This window comes from Acanthisitta chloris, unplaced genomic scaffold (genome assembly GCF_000695815.1).
Source record: "Acanthisitta chloris isolate BGI_N310 unplaced genomic scaffold, ASM69581v1 scaffold12540, whole genome shotgun sequence".
NCBI classification, from domain to species: Eukaryota; Metazoa; Chordata; class Aves; order Passeriformes; family Acanthisittidae; genus Acanthisitta; species Acanthisitta chloris.
The window spans coordinates 27379-46834 of record NW_008653428.1 but is presented as its reverse complement, the minus strand read 5'-3'; the positions used below and the strand labels follow the sequence as shown (position 1 = coordinate 46834).

Here is a 19456-nt window from a genome sequence, read left to right as displayed (position 1 = left end):
GGGAGTGCTATGTCTGGCTCCAGCTGGGGTGTAGTCTTCACCAAGGGCTTGTGGGGAGATACGACAGGCACCAAAAGCCAGAGAGCAGCATAGGGTGTGGGTGCTGGAAAGCTGTGGTAAAAATGGGTGTGGAGCTCAGCAGCAGGTAGTGCTGGGCACAGACACCCTCACTAGCCTGCTCTGAGCTGCTTTCACTGAAGCAAGAGACTAACTTGCCCTGCCCAGCATCACTTTGTGCCATGGTACCTTCCTGTCACAGCTCTTCTTGGTTACCTTGAGCTGAGTCTTCCTCCTCCCAACTGCACAAAAACTCCTTCTTGCCCAAAATTCTGCTTATGATTACCTGTACCCTAGGGGTCACAAAGCTATGTGTGGATAGGTTCAGTGTGTAACCAGAGGTGGCTATAACTCACCTCTTTTTGTGATGAGACTGAGGGGAGGATGCTCCTTGGTGGCTGGACAATAAGAGGGACCCCATCTGCTGAGGAATGAGCTGTGGATGCCTATTCCCAAGTAGCACAGCTCCACAGGAGCCATGTCACCAGCCTGTGGTGTCCCCAGCCTAGGGATGCTTCACCCCAGAGTGGCTGAGCAAGCTCTCTCCTGTTGTCATGAGATACATGCAATGCTGAGGGAGAACAGAGGCATCTCAGGGCAAGTGGGAATGTATTTGCTCTTATTTAGACTTGTCATCCCTTGTGCAGTGTCATTTGCTAGATAATGTGTTGCAGCTGCAATTAGGGGTCACATCAAAATTTAATTCATGTACATAACTATGTGTGAGTGCATATATTCCTTCAGTAGTATCACAGTGTACACAGCTGTGTTCTCGTGTGTTTACCTATTCTTATATTTGCTGTTACATTACCAAATGGCAGAGTAAGGTTGAACAAACAGGTTTATAAAAGTCATCATGCAGAGTGAATTGTGCATCTCTCCTCTTTGGAAGAGCAAAGCAACCACATTTGCATCCTCTCAAATTGCTTTTCTTTTGCTTGTCTGCTTTTTGCTCTCACCACTGGCAGATGCTAATAGCATTACTGTGTCATTTAAAATCATGATCATTTGCAGATACAGTTTTACATTTGTAAAGGTCTGTTGCATCCTGGCTCTGCTGTGTTCCCCAGTGTACTAGGATGAAGGCTCCTATATCCTACTACAGCTGGAAATTAGAAATAGCTGGCTGACCCTCAGCTAACCCTGGCAGTCAGCTCCAATTAGGGCAAGGAATGCCCCAATCTCACTATTTTTATCCTCCTAATACCCCCCACCGTGGAGTTTTGAGGAAACAGCTTTAGAAACGATTAAGACAGCTTTTCACCAACGGAGAATCTCCTTAAACAAGGCAGGAAAAGGCAGCTGGTTGAAGCCAGCTGACCACCATGAACCCTAAGGTGATGTAACTTTCACAGGATTCAGACACTGCCATCAGAAATGATAGCAGGCATCAAGGTTAGGAGGAGAAAAGAGACCTGGACCAATTCCCAACAGAGAAACACTAAAAGGAGATGCAATACAGAATATATGAAAGAATCAAAAATAAAAGGGACAAATAAAGTTAAAGGAATGTTTTAGTTGGCCTCTTTTGTGGGGTTTCTTTTCGCTTCCTTTGGCAGGAGGTTTGAAAAATGAGAAAGGATAATCCAAATCTTATAGGCATAAATCCCTGGAAGTGTTCAAGGCCAGGCTGGATGGAGTGCTGAGCAACCTGATCTCCTGAGCCCACAGCAGGGGGATTGGAGCTAGATGATCTTTAAGGTCCCTTCCAACCCAAACCATTCTATGATTCCATAAATGCTAAGTGCAAGCAGATCAGCCTCACATGAGAGTGAATAAAGTCTATGTGAACAGCTACCTGGGAAGCACATGTTGAGTTAAAGTATCATGATTGTTGTGGGTGATAGCACAGAGTTCTTAGTTTTATTGTGTGTCCATGGCTGTACAGCAGCAAAGTCCTCTCACACTGCAATGCAGCAACCTAGATGTTCTCAAAGGCTGTCAGGCTGGTGAACACCTCCCACCAGAATCATTTAGGTTGGAAAAAACCTTTAAGATCATCGAGTCCAACCTTGGACCGATCTCCACCTTGTCATCTAGACCAGAGCACTATGTGCCATGTCCAGTCACTTCTCGAACACCTCCAGGGATGGTGACTCCACCGTCTCCCTGGGCATCCTGTTCCAATAGTCAAACACCTTTTCAGTGAAGAAATTCTTCCTGATATCTGACCTGAACCTCCCCTGATGTAGCTTGAGGCCATTTCCTCTCATCCTGCAATTTGTTGTCTGGGAGAAGGGACCAACCCCCACCTTGCTATAACCTCCTTTCAGGTAACTGTAAAGAGTGATAAGGTCTCCCCTGGTCCTCTGCTCAGATGGGATAGCATCAGCTTGGCTTTTCCATATGCAGAGGAAGGAAGAGTAGCTAACTGGCAGTGGGTGCTGGTGTTAATAACCAAGCAAGTGTTAAGTACACATTTCCTCCAGGACCATGAAGCCAAGCTACTGTGTCTGCCAAGCTATTGCCTCACTGCTGTTGTCCCAGATGAAGGGCAGCAAGCAAGATGGTCATACCATCAAAATGGATGGTCTTACCCAAGCCTTCACAAGTCCTGGAACTGGGCTGCAATAAGACTCGGTGGGTGCCTACACTGGTAGAGAAGCACAGGTGTGCCAGTGTCCATACTCAGCATGGCCCCTGGCAGGGCCCTGCCAGCCCTGGAGAAGGATGTCTGCCATGGACAGCAAGCTGCTTACTGAGAGGAAAGTTACTTGATTTAAATAGAAGTGACTGGGTATCCATGGATACATGTCTGAAGACAGATGCTCCTCGCTTCATTTCAAATAGACTGAGAAGGGGCAACAGGGTTGTTGCACAAGGGGAGAAAATCCTAAAGAGGATCACACTTTCAAAGCATTAAGCACCACATGAGAAAGGGAGAGGTTGGGGAGTGAGATAATTCTCTGAGCGATGCCTACTGATGGACCAAAGTACTTCCAGCGTATTTCGCGGCACGGTGGTTCTGCTCCCACCATGTTAAGAGATGAATATTTCATTTCAGGACTAACTGTCCCTGCAAGTACAGCTTTTTGGATGAAAACAAGAGACCAGCTCCCCGGAGGGATGTACCATCCTACCCAAAGGTACCACGCAATGCTTGCTTTTCCCAAAAATCCTACCACATGGATGCCAAGTGCTGGTTTACAATGCATGACTGCCTAGCCATTGCCTCCTAGTCATTCTAAATCCAAGGCCTGATCCAAACCCCCTGCAAGCCAGTGGAAAAAGCTGTCATTGCCTGCAGCGACTTAATGTTGAATCCTCAGTAGTCTCTGATACTTGAAAGCTCATTAGTGTTTGAAATGTTAATGAACATTTTGCATTCGTCAACATTTAATGCTCTTTTGTCTAGTTGTATTTGTTTATTCTCCACGCTCATAGCAAACAATCAAAAGCAGCCTATAATGTTGTATTCTAATTCTAAGTAGTACTGCTGCCTGTTTTCTCCTAATGGATTATTTTTTAATTTAAAAAGTAATTTGTGGGGATGCTTCACCTAGGGAAACAAAGAGAAAGTGCGACATTGGATTCTCTCCAGAATGATTCATTGTCCCTGTGAAAATGAGTTAGTGTACTTGCTAGAGAAAACAGTAATGCTTGAAGAAAAATGTCTCCTGGGCAAGTACAAGTACAAATACATGGTGATGAATGAGGCTGAAACCATGAAGAACACAGGATCTTTGGTCCTAGCACAGGCAATTTTTTGCCCCATAGGAATGATTAAAAGCTGCCAGGTTATGTCTGCTCAGTGCCCAGCTCAGGCCTGGACAAAGCCCCAGCTCACACATGTGCAAATCCTGGTTTGACCATGGGCATCTGCTTGCACACATGGACGTGCATCCTTGCATATTTGTCTTCAGAGCCTTACAGAGCAATGAGTTGTAAATTCTGCTGTTTGTTCTGCTCTGCCTAGCGCAAGTGACCTCTAGGTCTCTGAAGCAGACACCATGGGACTTATATTTCTGTTAATTAACTTGTGCTCCTGACACTAACACATGATTTCACAAAACATATCAGCTCTAAACCAGATTTTTTCCCCTTGATAAGTATGTATGTCAGATTTAACTTTGATGTACTACTTCGATAATAGGATCTTGAGTTAACAGCAAGTGCTACGAAGGGTTGCACTGACTGCAGATAAACTGGCAGTTTGTATTTCTGCATTATTCCTAGTCCAAAGCTCACAGGAGTTTTGGGTTTAGGAGTTTGGGTTCTGTTTGACAGATTTGTGGAATTTGTTATCAGCTGTCAGGTGCTGGATCTGTCCAATGTCAGTGAGGTTGAAAGAAGATGTCATTACAACACTGCTGTGTGTTCTGCACAACAAATCTGTACTGCTAATTCACAGTTTTCTCACAGAACATCATGCTAAGCCTACATTATATATGCAAATGCAAAACTCATTGCCTTCTCAAGAAGGAAAATTAATGTTCAGTGTTGTTCCTCCTTGGAATAAGTATCAACAATCTGATGGCTCAGAAAATGCCATTCACCTGCTCAGAACAGTAAGCCCAACCTAGAGACAGACATGGTAAATGGGCCAATTGAAGCTACAAGGTTTCTGAGTCCCAGAAAGACTGATGAATAGTCTTGAAAAGATGAATTGGTAAAGTCCCCAATGTTTTTTAACCCTCCACATTCCTTTTTTTCATTTTGTATACAATTGCAACTAGTGAATGAGCTTGATTTTGTTTCAAGCTTCTGAGAGCAATGATAAAAATCACTTGAATCTTGCAGGCTGACAATCAATTTGAAACTGTGGGTGTTCTTGAAAAAAACACTCGAAATGAGAGCATAAATCATCTGAAAATAAATATATCATACCCACCAGCTAATTTAACACTGTAGGCAGAGACACTTCACATCATCCAGCCATAACTGGCTGCATAGAGTGTCTCTGCAGGCAGCAGAACCAGTGTAGCCAGGGATGGATCTGTGCCCTGTGCCTTTTATACTACCACACTAGATTCACTCACTTCCCTGTCCATAACACCTCTGCTCTCCTCCCTGTTCTCCCAAACCATCCACCTCCCTGCTCCACAAGGATCTCCTGGAGTGAGCAGCCTGCCAGCAGGTGCTGTGGCAGGCAGTGAGCTGCCTGGAGGCTTGGCCATCAGGCATGGGCACCCTGGAGTGACCACGAGCAGCTGGTGGGAAGGGTGAGGAGGGCTGGGGGGCCAAATCAATTGCTCCCTCCGTGGGAAATATGGCTAAACCTCTCATGAATGGAACTCTGGAATACCCAAGGATGTTTCAATAGCAGGTTCCCTGCCAGGGACAACCTTGCTTACACCGACTGCCTTTGTGCCTGCAGTACATGCTGTCCCAGGAGACCATCGAAGCACTTCGGAAACCAACCTTTGACGTCTGGCTGTGGGAGCCCAACGAGGTAGGGATGCCCTGTTAGCTGGGTTAGCACTTTCTGAGAGCCAACAGGGCCAGAAGAGCCCTTTGAGATGGTCTGCAGGATCTTCCCCCATTTCTGCCCCTTACTCTCTTTTTTTTCTTATCACACCAGAATACAGCACTTTTTGTCTAACATGTCACGTAGATTATGATGATTATCATATCCTCTTTGTTTTCTCTTTGATCCCTTTAATTTCTTTCTAGTGATGTCCCACATGTGCCCTATCATTGCTGCCACATGAGTTCTCTCATACCATTTTATCTGATCAAATTGATCCCTAGCAAAGTGTGTACTTAAGCACATCATCAATAACTCCTCCCAAATCAATAAAGCAGCAGGCAGAGGTGCAGGTATTGATTCACACCCCTTCTGCCAAGGGGTTTAGTGCAGTGTGTTCTGAACAGATTGCAAAGCTGCATGTACAGCCTGTTAGTATTTTCTTATTGCTTCATTTGCTTCTTTTTCTTACTGCTATTAGTATTATTCATAGCTCATCACTTGTATTGCAGAAGGTTCTGGAAGGCCCACGTGTAAACCTCTGTAGAAACGTGAAGGAGAAGGATGTTTCTGTAGTAGACATAATATAATTCAAACCAGATTCAGCAAACACAAGAAAATCTCACTTAGGAAAAGTGCAAGGGAGGGCAGGACCAAACTAGGGGTTTAGTGTTGGGTTTTTCCCAAGGGAAGACTTGGGTAGTCCTAGCAGAACCCCCAGCAGCAATCACCAGAATTACCTTCTCAATCAGAAGTTGTGCATGCAAGAGTCATTCTGACTCAGCACCAGATCAACATGACAAGGAAACCCCCCATACTGCATCCACAGGAACAGCATATTCCCTTCAGGATATTTCTGGTCTGGTAGGACAACAGAAGGACTCTCTGGTGGCTTTAGGTCCATCTCCCATTCACAAGGGCTGGCAAAGCTTCCCATGTGTGATTGGAGCTGCTCTGGAGCCACTGCTCCCTCTCCAGCCCTTTTTCTTTCTGCCATGGCCACACATCTGGTTTGCCCCCAGCTTTTAAATGCCTGTCATGTCTTTGCAGCAAGAAGGAATTACAGTCTGACAGGTGGATCATAACACTCCTGGTTCATTGTTGTTCTGACTGTTAAGAAAGAATACGGAGAGACAAAACCATTATCGACGGATTCCTATGTGCTGAGGCAGAGAATTTTAGCACAGTAACTCATTCAGAGGATGAGGAAACACTATGTAGTGGCATGAAGGGGGCTAACAAGAGGATGTGGAGATTGGACATGCCCTGCAAGGAGGAGAGCTGCTCAGAAGTAAGATTGCACACAAGCTCTGCTGAGCCAAGTACCATATGGGTTTATCTCACCCTCTTAGCTCTGGTTTGTGTTTACAGAGAATATTTCAATTCTGTCAATGCTTGTTTAGCAAGGAGCATTTGCCCACGTGCTCGGTGGGGCACAGGCAGGTCATAAACCATAATCATCTGTAAGCAAATGAATAATGTGCTCTGCAGCATCTCAGTAAACAGAGCTGTGCAGCAAGGCTGTGTTCTCTTTCTCAAATGTCCTTTCAGGCCTTAGAAAAGTCACATATTGAAGCTTTTGCTGTTGACCAAGAAAGCTAAAAATGAAAACTGAAGTTCTCATGTGTTCAGGGACAGGAGTTTTGGGACTGAGAGTCACCTCATCACTCAATCAAAGCTCTCTTGGCAACAGCTGGAGGGAAATTGGCATTTTTTGAGGGTAATTCAGCCCTTCTGGATCAAGTTTGTTGTCCTGAAAAGTTATTTCCTGAAACTACTGCAAAACATATATTCTATCTCAGGGAGTAGGACCAAGACAAGGGAGTCTTCAGCAAAATGCTGTCCATGTGATCTGAGCACAATTCAGCTTGTGACGTTGTCCCTCAGGCCTTGTAGGAAAGTCTCTTCCTGTTCAAATGACTCAAAACCAACCCCCTCATTACTGCATGAACTGTGCTTATTCCCTGGGTAAATATAAAATTTCATAAGATTAAATCATTTTTCTGGTGAGTTTTTAAGAGCCTAAAGAACACAAAACTAACATAAATGATGTCCCCAAGGCTGCATTTGTGACATGTTGAAACTCCTGGATCCATTTCCAGCCTAAGAACTGAGTTTCCTAATCCAATGGCTACACTTCATGCCCTGCAGAGTTGGCCTTCAGAAATGGGAATGCAGCTATGTAAATCCCCAAACTCCTGGAAGCCTGTTCACTTCTGACTGGTGGTTGCTGTTAAGTGCCCAAACACATCAGAATATCAATACCTTTCTTTTCCAATAGGTTCAAGCCCAGATGATTCACTAGGAGTGGTGGTGCTAAATTACCTGCATTCCCCTTCCTACTGCAGAGCAGGTGCTGTCCCAAAGGAGCTGCCTCTCCGTGCATTTCATAGTTACAGTCTACAGGAGAGGATGGTCACAAACCTGCTGCAATTTTGTAGGGTTATAATGGGAGATATTTTGCCAAACAAGAGATCTAAGCTAAGACAGTGGAGTTAGGAACTCATGAGTAGACACAAAGAAAGGAGGTTTTGACACATGTCTAGAATAAATGTTTCTTTAAGGAGCTCTGATTTTCTGCTGTCATTTTCTATCCAGCTAGAGCTTGATCCATTTCTGTACAGTCAGGGCCTTTGGAGTCAGTGGGAAAATTCCCACTGATTTCCTTGAGTGCTAGAACAAATCCCAACTGAATTAGAAAAACAGCAGTGCTTTTTGGTGAGCAGCAATTGCAAAATGACTAAAGAGTGCTGGTGTGATTCAAAGCCCTGCACAAAGCCTGTGAAGTCAACAGCAATATGTCTCCCTCAAAAAGCTTTCAGACCATCTCTGTCTGCCCCTCTTGCACTGTCTTTAATCACAAAATCTTTGAACATCTCTCTTTCATCTCAACAAGAGAGCTCTGCTACTATTCCATGTTTGAAAGGAGGAAATTCACCTCATGGTGATATTTACCAAGCCAATAACCTTTCTGTTCCTGGCTGCAGATGCTGAGCTGTTTGGAACATATGTACCATGATCTTGGGTTGGTAAAAGACTTCAACATCAATCCTATCACGTTGAAGAGGTGGTTGGTAAGTATTTCAGATTACTGATACTTGCAATGTTTTGCATTCAAAAATCAATCAGACATTTAGTCATGGATTTACCTTGACTCACAGGAGTAATCCCACTGAAAGCAGTCAGTCTGTACAAATTCTTTAAGGACTGCAGAAAATGTTTGCATTCTTGTGGTCACAGATGACTTTTTTTACTGTTTTGCATTTGTTCGCTGAGTTTTCTGTTACTGAGAACAGTTCATTTCTGCTGAATGCTCTTGGTACCTACTGTAAATAGAGGAGGGACAAGTGTCTTTAGGTATGGCCAAAAAAAAGCCAATATATGCCATAATCACTGAATGTGCTACATCACAGGGAGTAAAAGAGCAAGTCAGGAAGGAAAAGGAATTGTTGAGAAGCAAAATGACTCTCTTTGCCTCAGTCTTTAATGTTGAGAGTCTTGCAGAGATCATGACAACAGTAAGATATCTGTGGAGGAAACACTGGAATATTTAAAAATCGCTAAGTTCCCAGGTCCAAGGCAGAGCATAAGAGGACATTTGCTAAAAAGCTGAAGAATATTTTGGCTTTCTTAGAATAAACTCATCCAGTTCCTAGAGAACTGTAAAACAGTAAATATTTTACCCATTATTTAAAAAGGATCTAGGGATAGCCTGAAGAATTATAGCTGATAAAACTGACCTCTCTGTCCGACAAATTGATTGAAACAATAATGAAAAACATCATGATGTGAATTTCATTATACAGATGTTTCATATGATGCTTGGAACAAAGGCTTGCATCTTATTGACCTCTTCTAATTGCCTGAAGAGTTTGCACAGAATAGAGGGCACTGATGGATGTAGACTCCCAGAAAGACCTGAGGAAATCCCAGATTCAGAAAGTAGCTAGAAAACAAAGAAAACATTGGTTTCTTCTTATGCTGAAGTACAGCAGGAGCAGGAGGCACTTGGGCACCAGCATACGTGGGGCAGTGGCTGTCACTGCTCGGTGTATGGCTACAGGAGGAGGAAGATAACAAGGCATGAGCCGGAGCAGAGACTGGGAAAAGGTATAAAATGCCACCATAGAAGGCATAACACTTGCCTGAAATTTATGCCTAGCACTGGTGAATCCCTTTGAGAAAAATCATATGACTGCATTAAAGGAGATACCAGAAATGATCAAGACCCAGGAAATCTCTCCCCAAAGAAGGCAAACAAAAAGCTCAGTGTTGTTCGGCTTAGAAAGCAGCTGAACAGAAGGGGTGGGATGAAACCAAATACAAACAAGGCTAGCACAGAGTATATAAACCAGAAAATCTCCTCCTCCTGTTTCACAGCCTGAAAACATGGGAAAAAAGGTGATATGTCAACACACATCAACATGCCACCCACACATTACTGCAGGCAACTTCCTTCAGCTTGTGTTTCCAAGTAATTTGTTTCCACCAGCATTTAAGAGAGCCTCATTCTGAACAGCAAGAGCAGTTTATTGTGTATTTTCTACAAAGGTAGGACAGGGTGAGAGTTCCTGTCTCAAACACTACCTTTGCAGAAAGAAAGATGATTGAGGAGAGCCCCAAGGACTCTGCTTCCAACTATGATACTTCCCCAGGCACAGGACAGGCAACAGATTGCACTTAAGTGGGTGAGAAAAAGCCACCTCGTGCTTATCCTTTGCTTTCTTTCTCCCACATCCACTAGCTACAGAAATCTTCCAGAAAGGGGAGGGGAGGATGACTAACACAACCCTGTCACTCCATCCCTTCAGTGCTCTGAGTCAGGAGTCCCTTGGGATGCTTTGGGCTCCAGTGCTGGATGTATACATTACACCCATGCAGTGATGTTTGGTGCCTGGGCATGGCCAGTGTCCATATGAAGGCTCTGAGATACTTCCCACCACCTCCAGGCCTGGCTGTCAACAATATTGGGCCATTCATTTTGGAATAGTGAAATATATTTCTAAAACCATAGAATCACAGAATTTCAGGGGTTGGAATAGACATTACAGATCATCTAGTCTCAATCCATCCTGTCATGGGCAGGACACCTCCTCACTAGATCAGGTTGCTGAAGGCCTCATCCAGCCTGGCTCTGAACACTGCCAGGGTTGAGGCATCAGCTACCTCCCTGGGCAAAATCCTTGCTGCAGGGTAATATGATCAGTTTTTTCAATGGAACCCCCAACTATTGAATAAGCATTAAACCCCTAGAGTTCCCTTGACCTTATCTGGAGCCTTGAGACTTCCTAAAAGTCAGGCCCCAGGTTAAAGGGTTTGATCCTGATGAGGTGTGAGGACTGTTGAAGTAAATTCACCATTTAGCAGGAGAAGGGGACAGGAATTCTGTCCGTGTCATTGATTCAGGCTCAGTAAGTGAAGAACTCTAGAGAGCCCTAGAGTCCAGGCTGCAGAGGACCCAGCAGAAGGGCCCAGCAGTGCTGGTGCTTGGCTGCTTTGAGCAGGACAGGATACCAAAGGCTACCTGGAGCATTGGAATAGTGAGTGTGGCACATGTTATCCCAGCTGTGCCAGCTTCACTCAGCCAGCCTGGCTGACAGCACCAAGGACACAGGGAAAGACAGGCTTCAGCTTGCATGTGGAACGAGGGCACAGAGCCAGGATCTGTAGAAAGTTAAACCACACAAGAGTCAGCCCCACGTGTCCATGCAGCAAAATCTCTTCCATGCTGCCTAGCGTAGGAAACCCACCGAGGTGTGCTCGAGCGTGTACTTTCACATCTTCCCTTTGCCAAGCAACACGGCCCAAAGTGCCACCTCTGAGCATTTGCAAATGAAATAACAACCACATTTCAGCCTTCAAGATTTCAGAGCTGCAATTTGCATTCAGTGAGAAAGGGGAACAGGGATGTGCTCAGAGTTCTGTACACTCCCCGAAGTCACCATTTAGCCCCAGCATGGTTTGAAATACAAATTCAGGCTGAGAGCAGAGTCCTGTCTCAAGACTGAGACGCACTCAGAGCTGTGCTGGGATGTTTACCCATTGCTGGCTGGTGTGAGAGAGAAGTGGCTGTGAGGTTCACCTGCTGGCAAATTCTTGAAATACAGAAATCTCTCTCTCCCCCAGGAAGGCAGAGAGTGTCAGAGAGCCTTGTCACCCTTGTCAGGGCAGAAAATAATGCTGTGCTCCACAGCACTCCTCTAGGGAGGCTGGGAAACAGCTCTCCTGTCTCTGACTGCTTCATTCCCTCTCTCTGCAGCTGTGTATCCATGACAATTACAGAAACAACCCCTTCCATAATTTCCGGCACTGCTTCTGCGTGACCCAGATGATGTACAGCATGATCTCTCTCTGCAACCTCCAGGTATGACCTCACCTCAGTAGCATCACTCCATTTCCATCGTGGGGCACATATCCATCCACTGAGCACCACAAACTCGTGCCACTTTTCTTCCTGAATGGGCCAGCAGCTTGCTGACAAGTGGTGAGCATTGAGGTAGCTGCACTTGCTCGGTCCCTGGGGAGAGGAGGTGTTGTGTTTCCACCTCTGGGTGCCCACTCAGCCATCCCATCCCAGACCCCAAGCACCTGCACAGCTTTCTGACACTGCTGGGAAGATAACTTCATCTTCTGGATATTTCTAATTTGTACACTGAAGCTCTCTGGACACTGTGATAGCATGAAACACCGAGGAATCAGAGCCAAAACACTACTGAATTATGGTCAGTGGGGATGGTCTTCATCTGGGACACAAAATGTTCCCACAAGAGGTTTTCTCCAAATATGTGCTTGCACCTGGGTGAGCTACTGCATCTAATGCCTGGCAGGTACTGTGTGCAGGATTCACATTCATCCTGTACTTTGTCCAGCACTGTAGGCATCATTTAATTTAATTGTTGGGATAACCTGTGCTTATATATTCATTTCATCTCTGTACAAACCAGATTTTATTCAGTTAAAAATACCCTTTTGTTCTCCACAGTTAAGCATCTCAGCTAGTGGCCTAAGTCTATTTTTTTTCCAGTAAGAGTGTGAAGAAAAATTTGCTTTAATGGAAGTTCATCTTATTCAGAAGCAAATGCAATCCTTAATTTTTCTCACTCTTTTCCTTCCAGTTAATGCAGAATGCAATGGCAACTGAGATATCTTCCAGCCCTCCCTTAGCTAATCAGGGTGCTCAAATGACTTATGAGAGACTATACTAATATCTCAATGCTTTCATATGATCTCTGCAGTAAGTTTCAAGAAAATTGCCTCCTCTGGTCTACTGTTATTTAATGCAACAAAGGCAAATCTGAGTCATTTTTACTGGAAGGGAAGGTAGAATTCTCCCTCTTGGCTGAAATGAATTGATCTATGGAAAAATACTTCATTTTGCCCAGATTTTCATTTCTTTATGAAGCAAATATGGGTGGTTTCTTTATTTCTTTTCATTTCTAGGGATAGGGGAAACAGAAATCATCATTCTACGTTTATGCTTTGCCTTTTACAGGAGAAATTTTCCCAGATTGACATTTTGATTCTGATGACTGCAGCAGTGTGCCATGACTTGGACCATCCAGGCTATAACAACACGTAAGTCTGTCTCTTGCTTTCTCTTCCCTTAGAATTTATTGGGGAGGTAATAGTAGCTGGCATTTTTTTGGTAGATCAGGTTTTCCTTCTCACAGCTTGAGCTGGCCATGACCTTCCCCCAGGGCCCTGCTGTTCACTCACATGAGGGCCAAGGCAGAGCTTCCTGCAGCAAACTCAGGTCTGGGCTGGCATTTCCAGCTGCCCTTAGCTCTGTAAGGAGAGTGATTTTTTTCAGGTTTCTACTCCAGTACTTTCCCCCAACTCCTGAGAAAACAAGGTAAAATACTTTACAGCTGATAACAGAGCTATAAATGATTACAGCTCTGTTGACTGAAATGGAATAATTGCACTAAAATGCACAGGGAGATTAAACTTCCACATTATTTTGCAATTATAAATGATGAAGTGCATATTATTCTATCTGTTATTAATGTGAGGAAATTATTACTGTTGACCAACAGACACTTGTGTGCATGTTTGTGTGTGTGAAAATGAGAGAGGGAATCTAGTTCATCTGTAACCATTTATTAAATACAGGCAGAACTCACTTCTGACTATCAGTGAGAATCTCTCCACTAACAGTAGTGGGGGTTGAATGAAGCCCAGACAGCTCCTTGTGTTTCTTCTATTTCATTTTAGAGCTACAGAGACTTGGTAAAATTTAAAGAAGGAACAAACTAAACCTATAGGGAAATAGTGCCTGAGATTATATTAAAGTGCTATCTATTTTCTCTAAAAGTCTGATTTAGTACCAACAATCAAAAAACAAGCTGCAGCTAATTGAATAGGTATTGAAAAAGGATGTAAATAAAAGTAAGCAGCATGGTTTAGAGCAGCTGGTGTGTGTCTGCAGGAGTCCTCAATGTCTCTTTTTCCCATCAGCTACCAGATAAATGCCCGCACGGAGCTTGCAGTACGCTACAATGACATCTCCCCACTGGAGAACCACCACTGTGCTGTGGCTTTCCAGATCATTTCCCAGCCAGAATACAACATTTTCTCCAATGTCGACCAGGACCAATTCAAACAGATAAGACAGGTATGAATGCTGTTCCCATCTGTGTGGTACAAACTGTTCCCAAAGATGTAAACACACACAGACTTCCCTGCTGTACAATGAGAGTGAATCATTCTCCCCAGAGGGTAAGACTGAAAAAGCCCCTCACACTGGAAGGATCTAAGAGGGATTCTTGGAAGATTTCCACAGCAGCACTCCCTGGAATGTCTTGCTGAGAAATAATGAGTACATCCTGACTGTTAAAGCCTATGACATTTTGGGGGTAGATATTTAGCTGTGACTGGGGAAGGATTAAGCTCTCATGGCACAAGTTTATGCTTTAAGGGAACATTGTATTAATTTTAAGAGGGGCTTCAAAATGAAAAAAGATTTATAACAGCAGAGCACTTGGACTGTTGGAAGAGGCTCTGGTGGACTGGGAGCTATTACAGTTATGTCTGAACAGTGAACAATGCTACAATTCCCATTAGAGCTCTAAGGGCCAAAGTTCAGTCTTAATTCCCACATCACACCTTCCTCACACACCAAATGAAGAAGCAGACCAATATAAAGGCTCAGACACTGTTCTGTTGGAGTTACTGATTCTGCCAGTGCATGGGAAGCAGACATGGGCCCAGAATGGATTGATCTGTAAGAAAACTCACAGCTTTAAATTAACCACGATTTGCCATCATAAACTCTGCCTTAGCAGGAGGATACAGAGCTCCTTGACTGCGTCTGAGTGTTTCAAAGCCCTTAATCAAAAGAGGATGAGCACAAATTCCTTCCTTGTCTACTGATTTTTGCCTCTTCCTAGGGCCACTAAGAGTCAGCAGCAAAACCCATAGTGCCTTCCAAGGACCCGAAAGTGGAACTTGGCAAACAGAGTGTGGCTTTGAACATCCTGCTGTACAGCTTGTTTTTCCACAATTAGTCAATCAGAAAGGAAAAGCCTCAATGTATCTGGACATACCAGTGTTACAGATCAATCCAACCACAACCTTCATCTACCATGAACTCTTTACAACTCTCTTCTGGTTCCCTTGGCAGTTTCAAGTCAAAACCTTCCCCTTTCAGCCCTAACAATGTAATGCATCTGAGGCATTTTGTGTGTAGGAAAGATCCTACTTTGCTCTGGAATTGCAGGCTCTGTAAAGAATGTCTAGTTAATATGTGAACGTGTTTTCTTTGCTAGGGGATAATTACATTAATCCTGGCTACAGACATGGCGAGACATGCAGAAATACTGGACTCTTTCAAGGAAAAAATGGAGAATTTTGACTACACAAATGAAGAACACATGACCTGTGTAAGGAGGTTTTGTGGATCATTTCTGTGCATAGTGTGAAAGTTTGTAGATTAGCATTTGTTTGTTTTAAAAAGCAAGATTCAATATATATTGCCCAAAAGGAATCTTTCCTACATTCTCTGCCCCACCAGAAATAATTGCAGTTTTGGAGTGCTCTGTACAAAATAGATTACTCCACATTTAGAAATCCTGGAGTCCCATCAGGAAAAAACATTATCAGGTCACATGTTGTCCATTACTTTGGGGCAAAAATTATCCACAAGAGGACAAACTCTAGTCTTCTCTACTTCCCAATGCAGTTGTCTTTGACTTCTAGGGAAATCTTTCCACAGCTGCCTCTGAGTGCTCCACAAAAGACTTAATGGTCATTTGTGACTGAATCCCTTCATGCAGCAGCTAAGTACTCATCCCACTGTGACACATCCTGGTGCTACAGACAGGGAAGCCAAGGCAGAGAGGGGATAAGTGTTTTACACAGAGTAACTGAGATTGTGGAAAAGAATCCAGATCCTTTAATACCTCTGATTTAATCCTAAATCTATCCTTTCTGGTTGAAAGCATTGCCTCCCCCTGCTTTGTAAGGATAGGATTCTGGATAGGGGAAAAGGGCTGGCATTAAGGCTGCAGTGTTAAAGTGTTATCCTCTTTCAGCTGAAGATGGTACTGATAAAATGCTGTGATATCTCCAACGAAGTTCGACCGATGGAAGTAGCAGAGCCTTGGGTAGATTGCTTACTAGAGGAGTATTTTATGCAGGTAAGAATGAGAGAGAGAGATGCAACTGCACAATTTTCTGCTCTCCCCGAGTCCCACCTTGGCTGCAGGTGCTCTACTGTGTGCCAGCCCAGTCCAGCTCTAGCTCTGAACAGCCTGGTCTAGTGGAAGGCTCTCTGCCTGTGGCAGGGGTTTGAACTAGGTGATCTCTAATGTCCCTTCACAACCCAAACCATTCTGTGATTCCATGGAAAGCTTTTATTACAGAAAATCAGAGAACAATGTCAGCAAGAGAACCAGCTCAGAATGCAAGTGGATGCAATCGATTGCAGTTCACAGATGAAAGACAGAAATCCTAATACCAGCAGGCTGAAGTTTGTTCTCTGTAAAGCAGCTGCTGTGCAAGGTTGTTTGACATAGACATGGGGTTTTGAGCCAAAAGGGCAAGAGCAGTGCCAAGATAAAGTTGTCAAGTGAATTATATCAAATATCACACGGGAACTAGTTTAGATAATTTTCACTGCATGTGAACATTGCCCTAAAGAGAAAGCAGAGGAGTAGAGGTGTTCAAAGTCAGACTTCAAGCTTCACAAACATTGCTCCTTCCTGGATTCCCAGCTGAACACAGTTTCTGACTGCTTAAAAAGTATCCCTGGAAGTGCAGCCCTCAGCTGCCTCTGGAGCTTAGGCTCCCAAGCAGTGTGTAGGTGCTGCAGTGAGATCTCAGCTGACACAGCCCTGAGGAGGAGATGCCAGAGCTTTTCCTGGGTGTTTTGTCTACACTTTGATCAGGTACATGCCACAGAAGGCTTCTCACAAGACAGTCATTTTGGATGATGTGCCAGACACATTTCTAGCTCACTGCACCTGCAGCTTTTTACTCAAAATTGCAGTATATCTTAGTGGTTTGGCCACCCAGAAAAGGCACCATGTGCTGAAATATCTAATAGCTGGGAGATATAGTCTGCTACAGGATATCTCTTTTTGCACACATCTCCTTACAGATGAACACACAGAAACAGTGAGTTATGTGGTTAAGTAGGTAGATTGGTAGACCCTCTGCACTCAGTGGAACTGCTCTCCATTGACCTGGCTAGCCAGAGTTAGTTTTAACCATTAGTAAAGAAGAAGATCTAATTTCTGATTGGATACCCAAATATAATCACTCTCTGGAGAATGATGAGGAAATCACAGACCTATCCCTTCTCTTCCAGAGTGGCAAAAGCCATTCCTACCTTTCTGAACGCTCTGAAGTATTTTATCTCACAAGTCCAGTGAGTTTGCAAAAGGAATCAAGTGGCCTCATTGCCCTGTAAGCCTGGAGGTGAAAGCTTTCATGCTGGTGCTGAGCAGAAATAACTGAGCAGAATCCTCTTTGTTCAGATGTTACTTTCAACAAAGCAGATACATCAGCCCGAGGGAAGCACATTGCTCTTCTGTGCTACCTTCAAACACCTCTGTGATCTGCACCTGAAGGCTACTGCTCTTCAGCTAGTGATCTGCAGTACATCACTCTCCTCACAGGCTTCCAGCCAAGATTAATGTTTGTTACTCTGGCTTTGTTCCAGAGTGACCGAGAAAAGTCTGAGGGGCTTCCAGTGGCACCGTTCATGGACCGCGACAAAGTGACCAAGCCCACGGCACAGATTGGGTTCATCAAGTTTGTCCTCATTCCCATGTTTGAAACAATAACGAAGGTAAGTCACCCAGGGCCAGAAAATTGGGGGAATGCAGAGCTTTAGTGTTTGCTCCAACAGGTGTTTAGTTATCCAGGGAAATGGGGATGGACCATTCACACCCTGACTTCCACCCTGGGTTTAGCATGTAGAATGAAAACTCAATGAAATAAAGCAGAAGTTTATGAGTACAGAAGGAAATGTTGATGTTCTTTCTCCTGTTCTCACCTAGCTATTCCCAGAAGTGGAGGAGGTGATGCTCCAGCCCCTGTGGGAATCCAGGGACCATTATGAGGAATTAAAACAGATAGATGATGCTATGAAAGAGGTAAACTCTAAATATCTCTTTGCTAGAGTAAACATTGTGATTGAATAACCCAAACATTATAATTAAACAGCATCTAAATCCCAAAACAGTAGGAATGGTTGTGGCATAATCATTACTGTGAGAAACACATTGATTACACCTGGCTGGAGAGAGGTGTGTTCCACCTGCCCAAGTGTCATCACAGTGTGAGGGTTTTCTGACATGAAAAAAAAATCATGTAGACAGGATACTATCAGCCACTCTGACATCCAGATAAATTGGGAGTGCCTTGGAGCACTAGTTGTGCCGATGTTGTCTGATTTGTGGGAAATGAAGGTTCATTCCCTTGATCATCCTTGGCTGGATGAGTGGGATAGTGGCTTTCTGGTGTGGTCCTCACATCCTCCCAAGTGCTTTGGATAAAAATTCCTGCAGCAGCACAAGTTCTAAGGCTGGTTAATCAAAGAACACATGCTTTGAGGGCACTGAGTTTTAAAGGAGAACAAAGTCTTTTAGGCATTCTTCAGTTTAGAGAGGAGCATTTCTCAAACGAGGGAAGAAGAACTTGCCAGACTTTCTGAGTCTTATTCATCTTTCAAGTTGAGCTGAGAATTTGCTTCTGGTTTACAGAAGCTGTCAAAACAGAACTTTTATACAAACTGATGGGGCTTTAATTACATTGTGGTGGCACAAGAAGTCTAAGGAAAATAGGAGCTGCTTGAATTCAGAAGTATCTTGAAACAAGAGGATTTAGTTAATTATCTGAGAGCCTAGCACAGCAGACGATGAGACAGTTCTGTTTACTCAGGACATACATCCAGAGCAGTTTGGATGAAACGATGCCTGTGATGTTCCAAGCTGCTGCCTATTACTTCCCAAAAAATGCTGCACAAGGAGAGCTGAGCGTGTGACTCCCAGCAGCAGTGAAAAGCAGCACTGTGGGAACCAGGGGCATTAATCCTGCTCTGCTCTTCATTTCAGGTGCAGAAACAGAAGAGTGAAAGTTTGACGAGTGGCAGTACCGAGAAGTGAGACGAAGGAGCCTTTGAACAAAGCACAAGCCCTAAGGTTACTCTGGTTTTAAGAAATGCTGTATTTGCCAAACAGATGTGGTGGCTACGACAAAATCCAGCTGGGACCATGCATGAGGAGAGGTGGCAGGGGTGGATGCCCTGCCTGCCTGGGCACCTTGCAGCCTGCAGCTGCTCACACAGGGGTTGCTGCCGTCGGACACCGAGTGCTCCCCACGCTCCAGGGTGCTCACTGCAGCCCCAGCAGGATTTCCCCTGTGGACATTGCACAGGCTGCAGCACAGCTCAGATCTGCAGGAGATTTGTCTTGTTGGTGACCAAACTGACCACAGCCTGCAGAGGCAAACCAGAGTTTAGTTAAGGAGCCTTTCCTGGGGAATGAG

The 19456-nt window shown here is 44.3% G+C and overlaps 1 protein-coding gene across 1 annotated transcript in view; it reads left to right on the top strand.

Annotated features, from left to right (window-relative positions):
* The window catches only part of PDE9A (phosphodiesterase 9A), a 48160-nt gene extending 29086 nt beyond the window's left edge, over positions 1–19074 (top strand). The window contains exons 8-18 of the mRNA XM_009081065.1: positions 3062–3143; positions 5375–5449; positions 8452–8538; positions 11724–11828; positions 12957–13039; positions 13922–14078; positions 15232–15345; positions 15997–16101; positions 17628–17756; positions 17968–18063; positions 19024–19074. Coding sequence (XP_009079313.1) covers positions 3062–3143; positions 5375–5449; positions 8452–8538; positions 11724–11828; positions 12957–13039; positions 13922–14078; positions 15232–15345; positions 15997–16101; positions 17628–17756; positions 17968–18063; positions 19024–19074 — 1084 coding nt within the window. The remainder of the gene's footprint in view (positions 1–3061; positions 3144–5374; positions 5450–8451; positions 8539–11723; positions 11829–12956; positions 13040–13921; positions 14079–15231; positions 15346–15996; positions 16102–17627; positions 17757–17967; positions 18064–19023) is intronic.
* Positions 19075–19456: the final 382 nt, after the last annotated feature.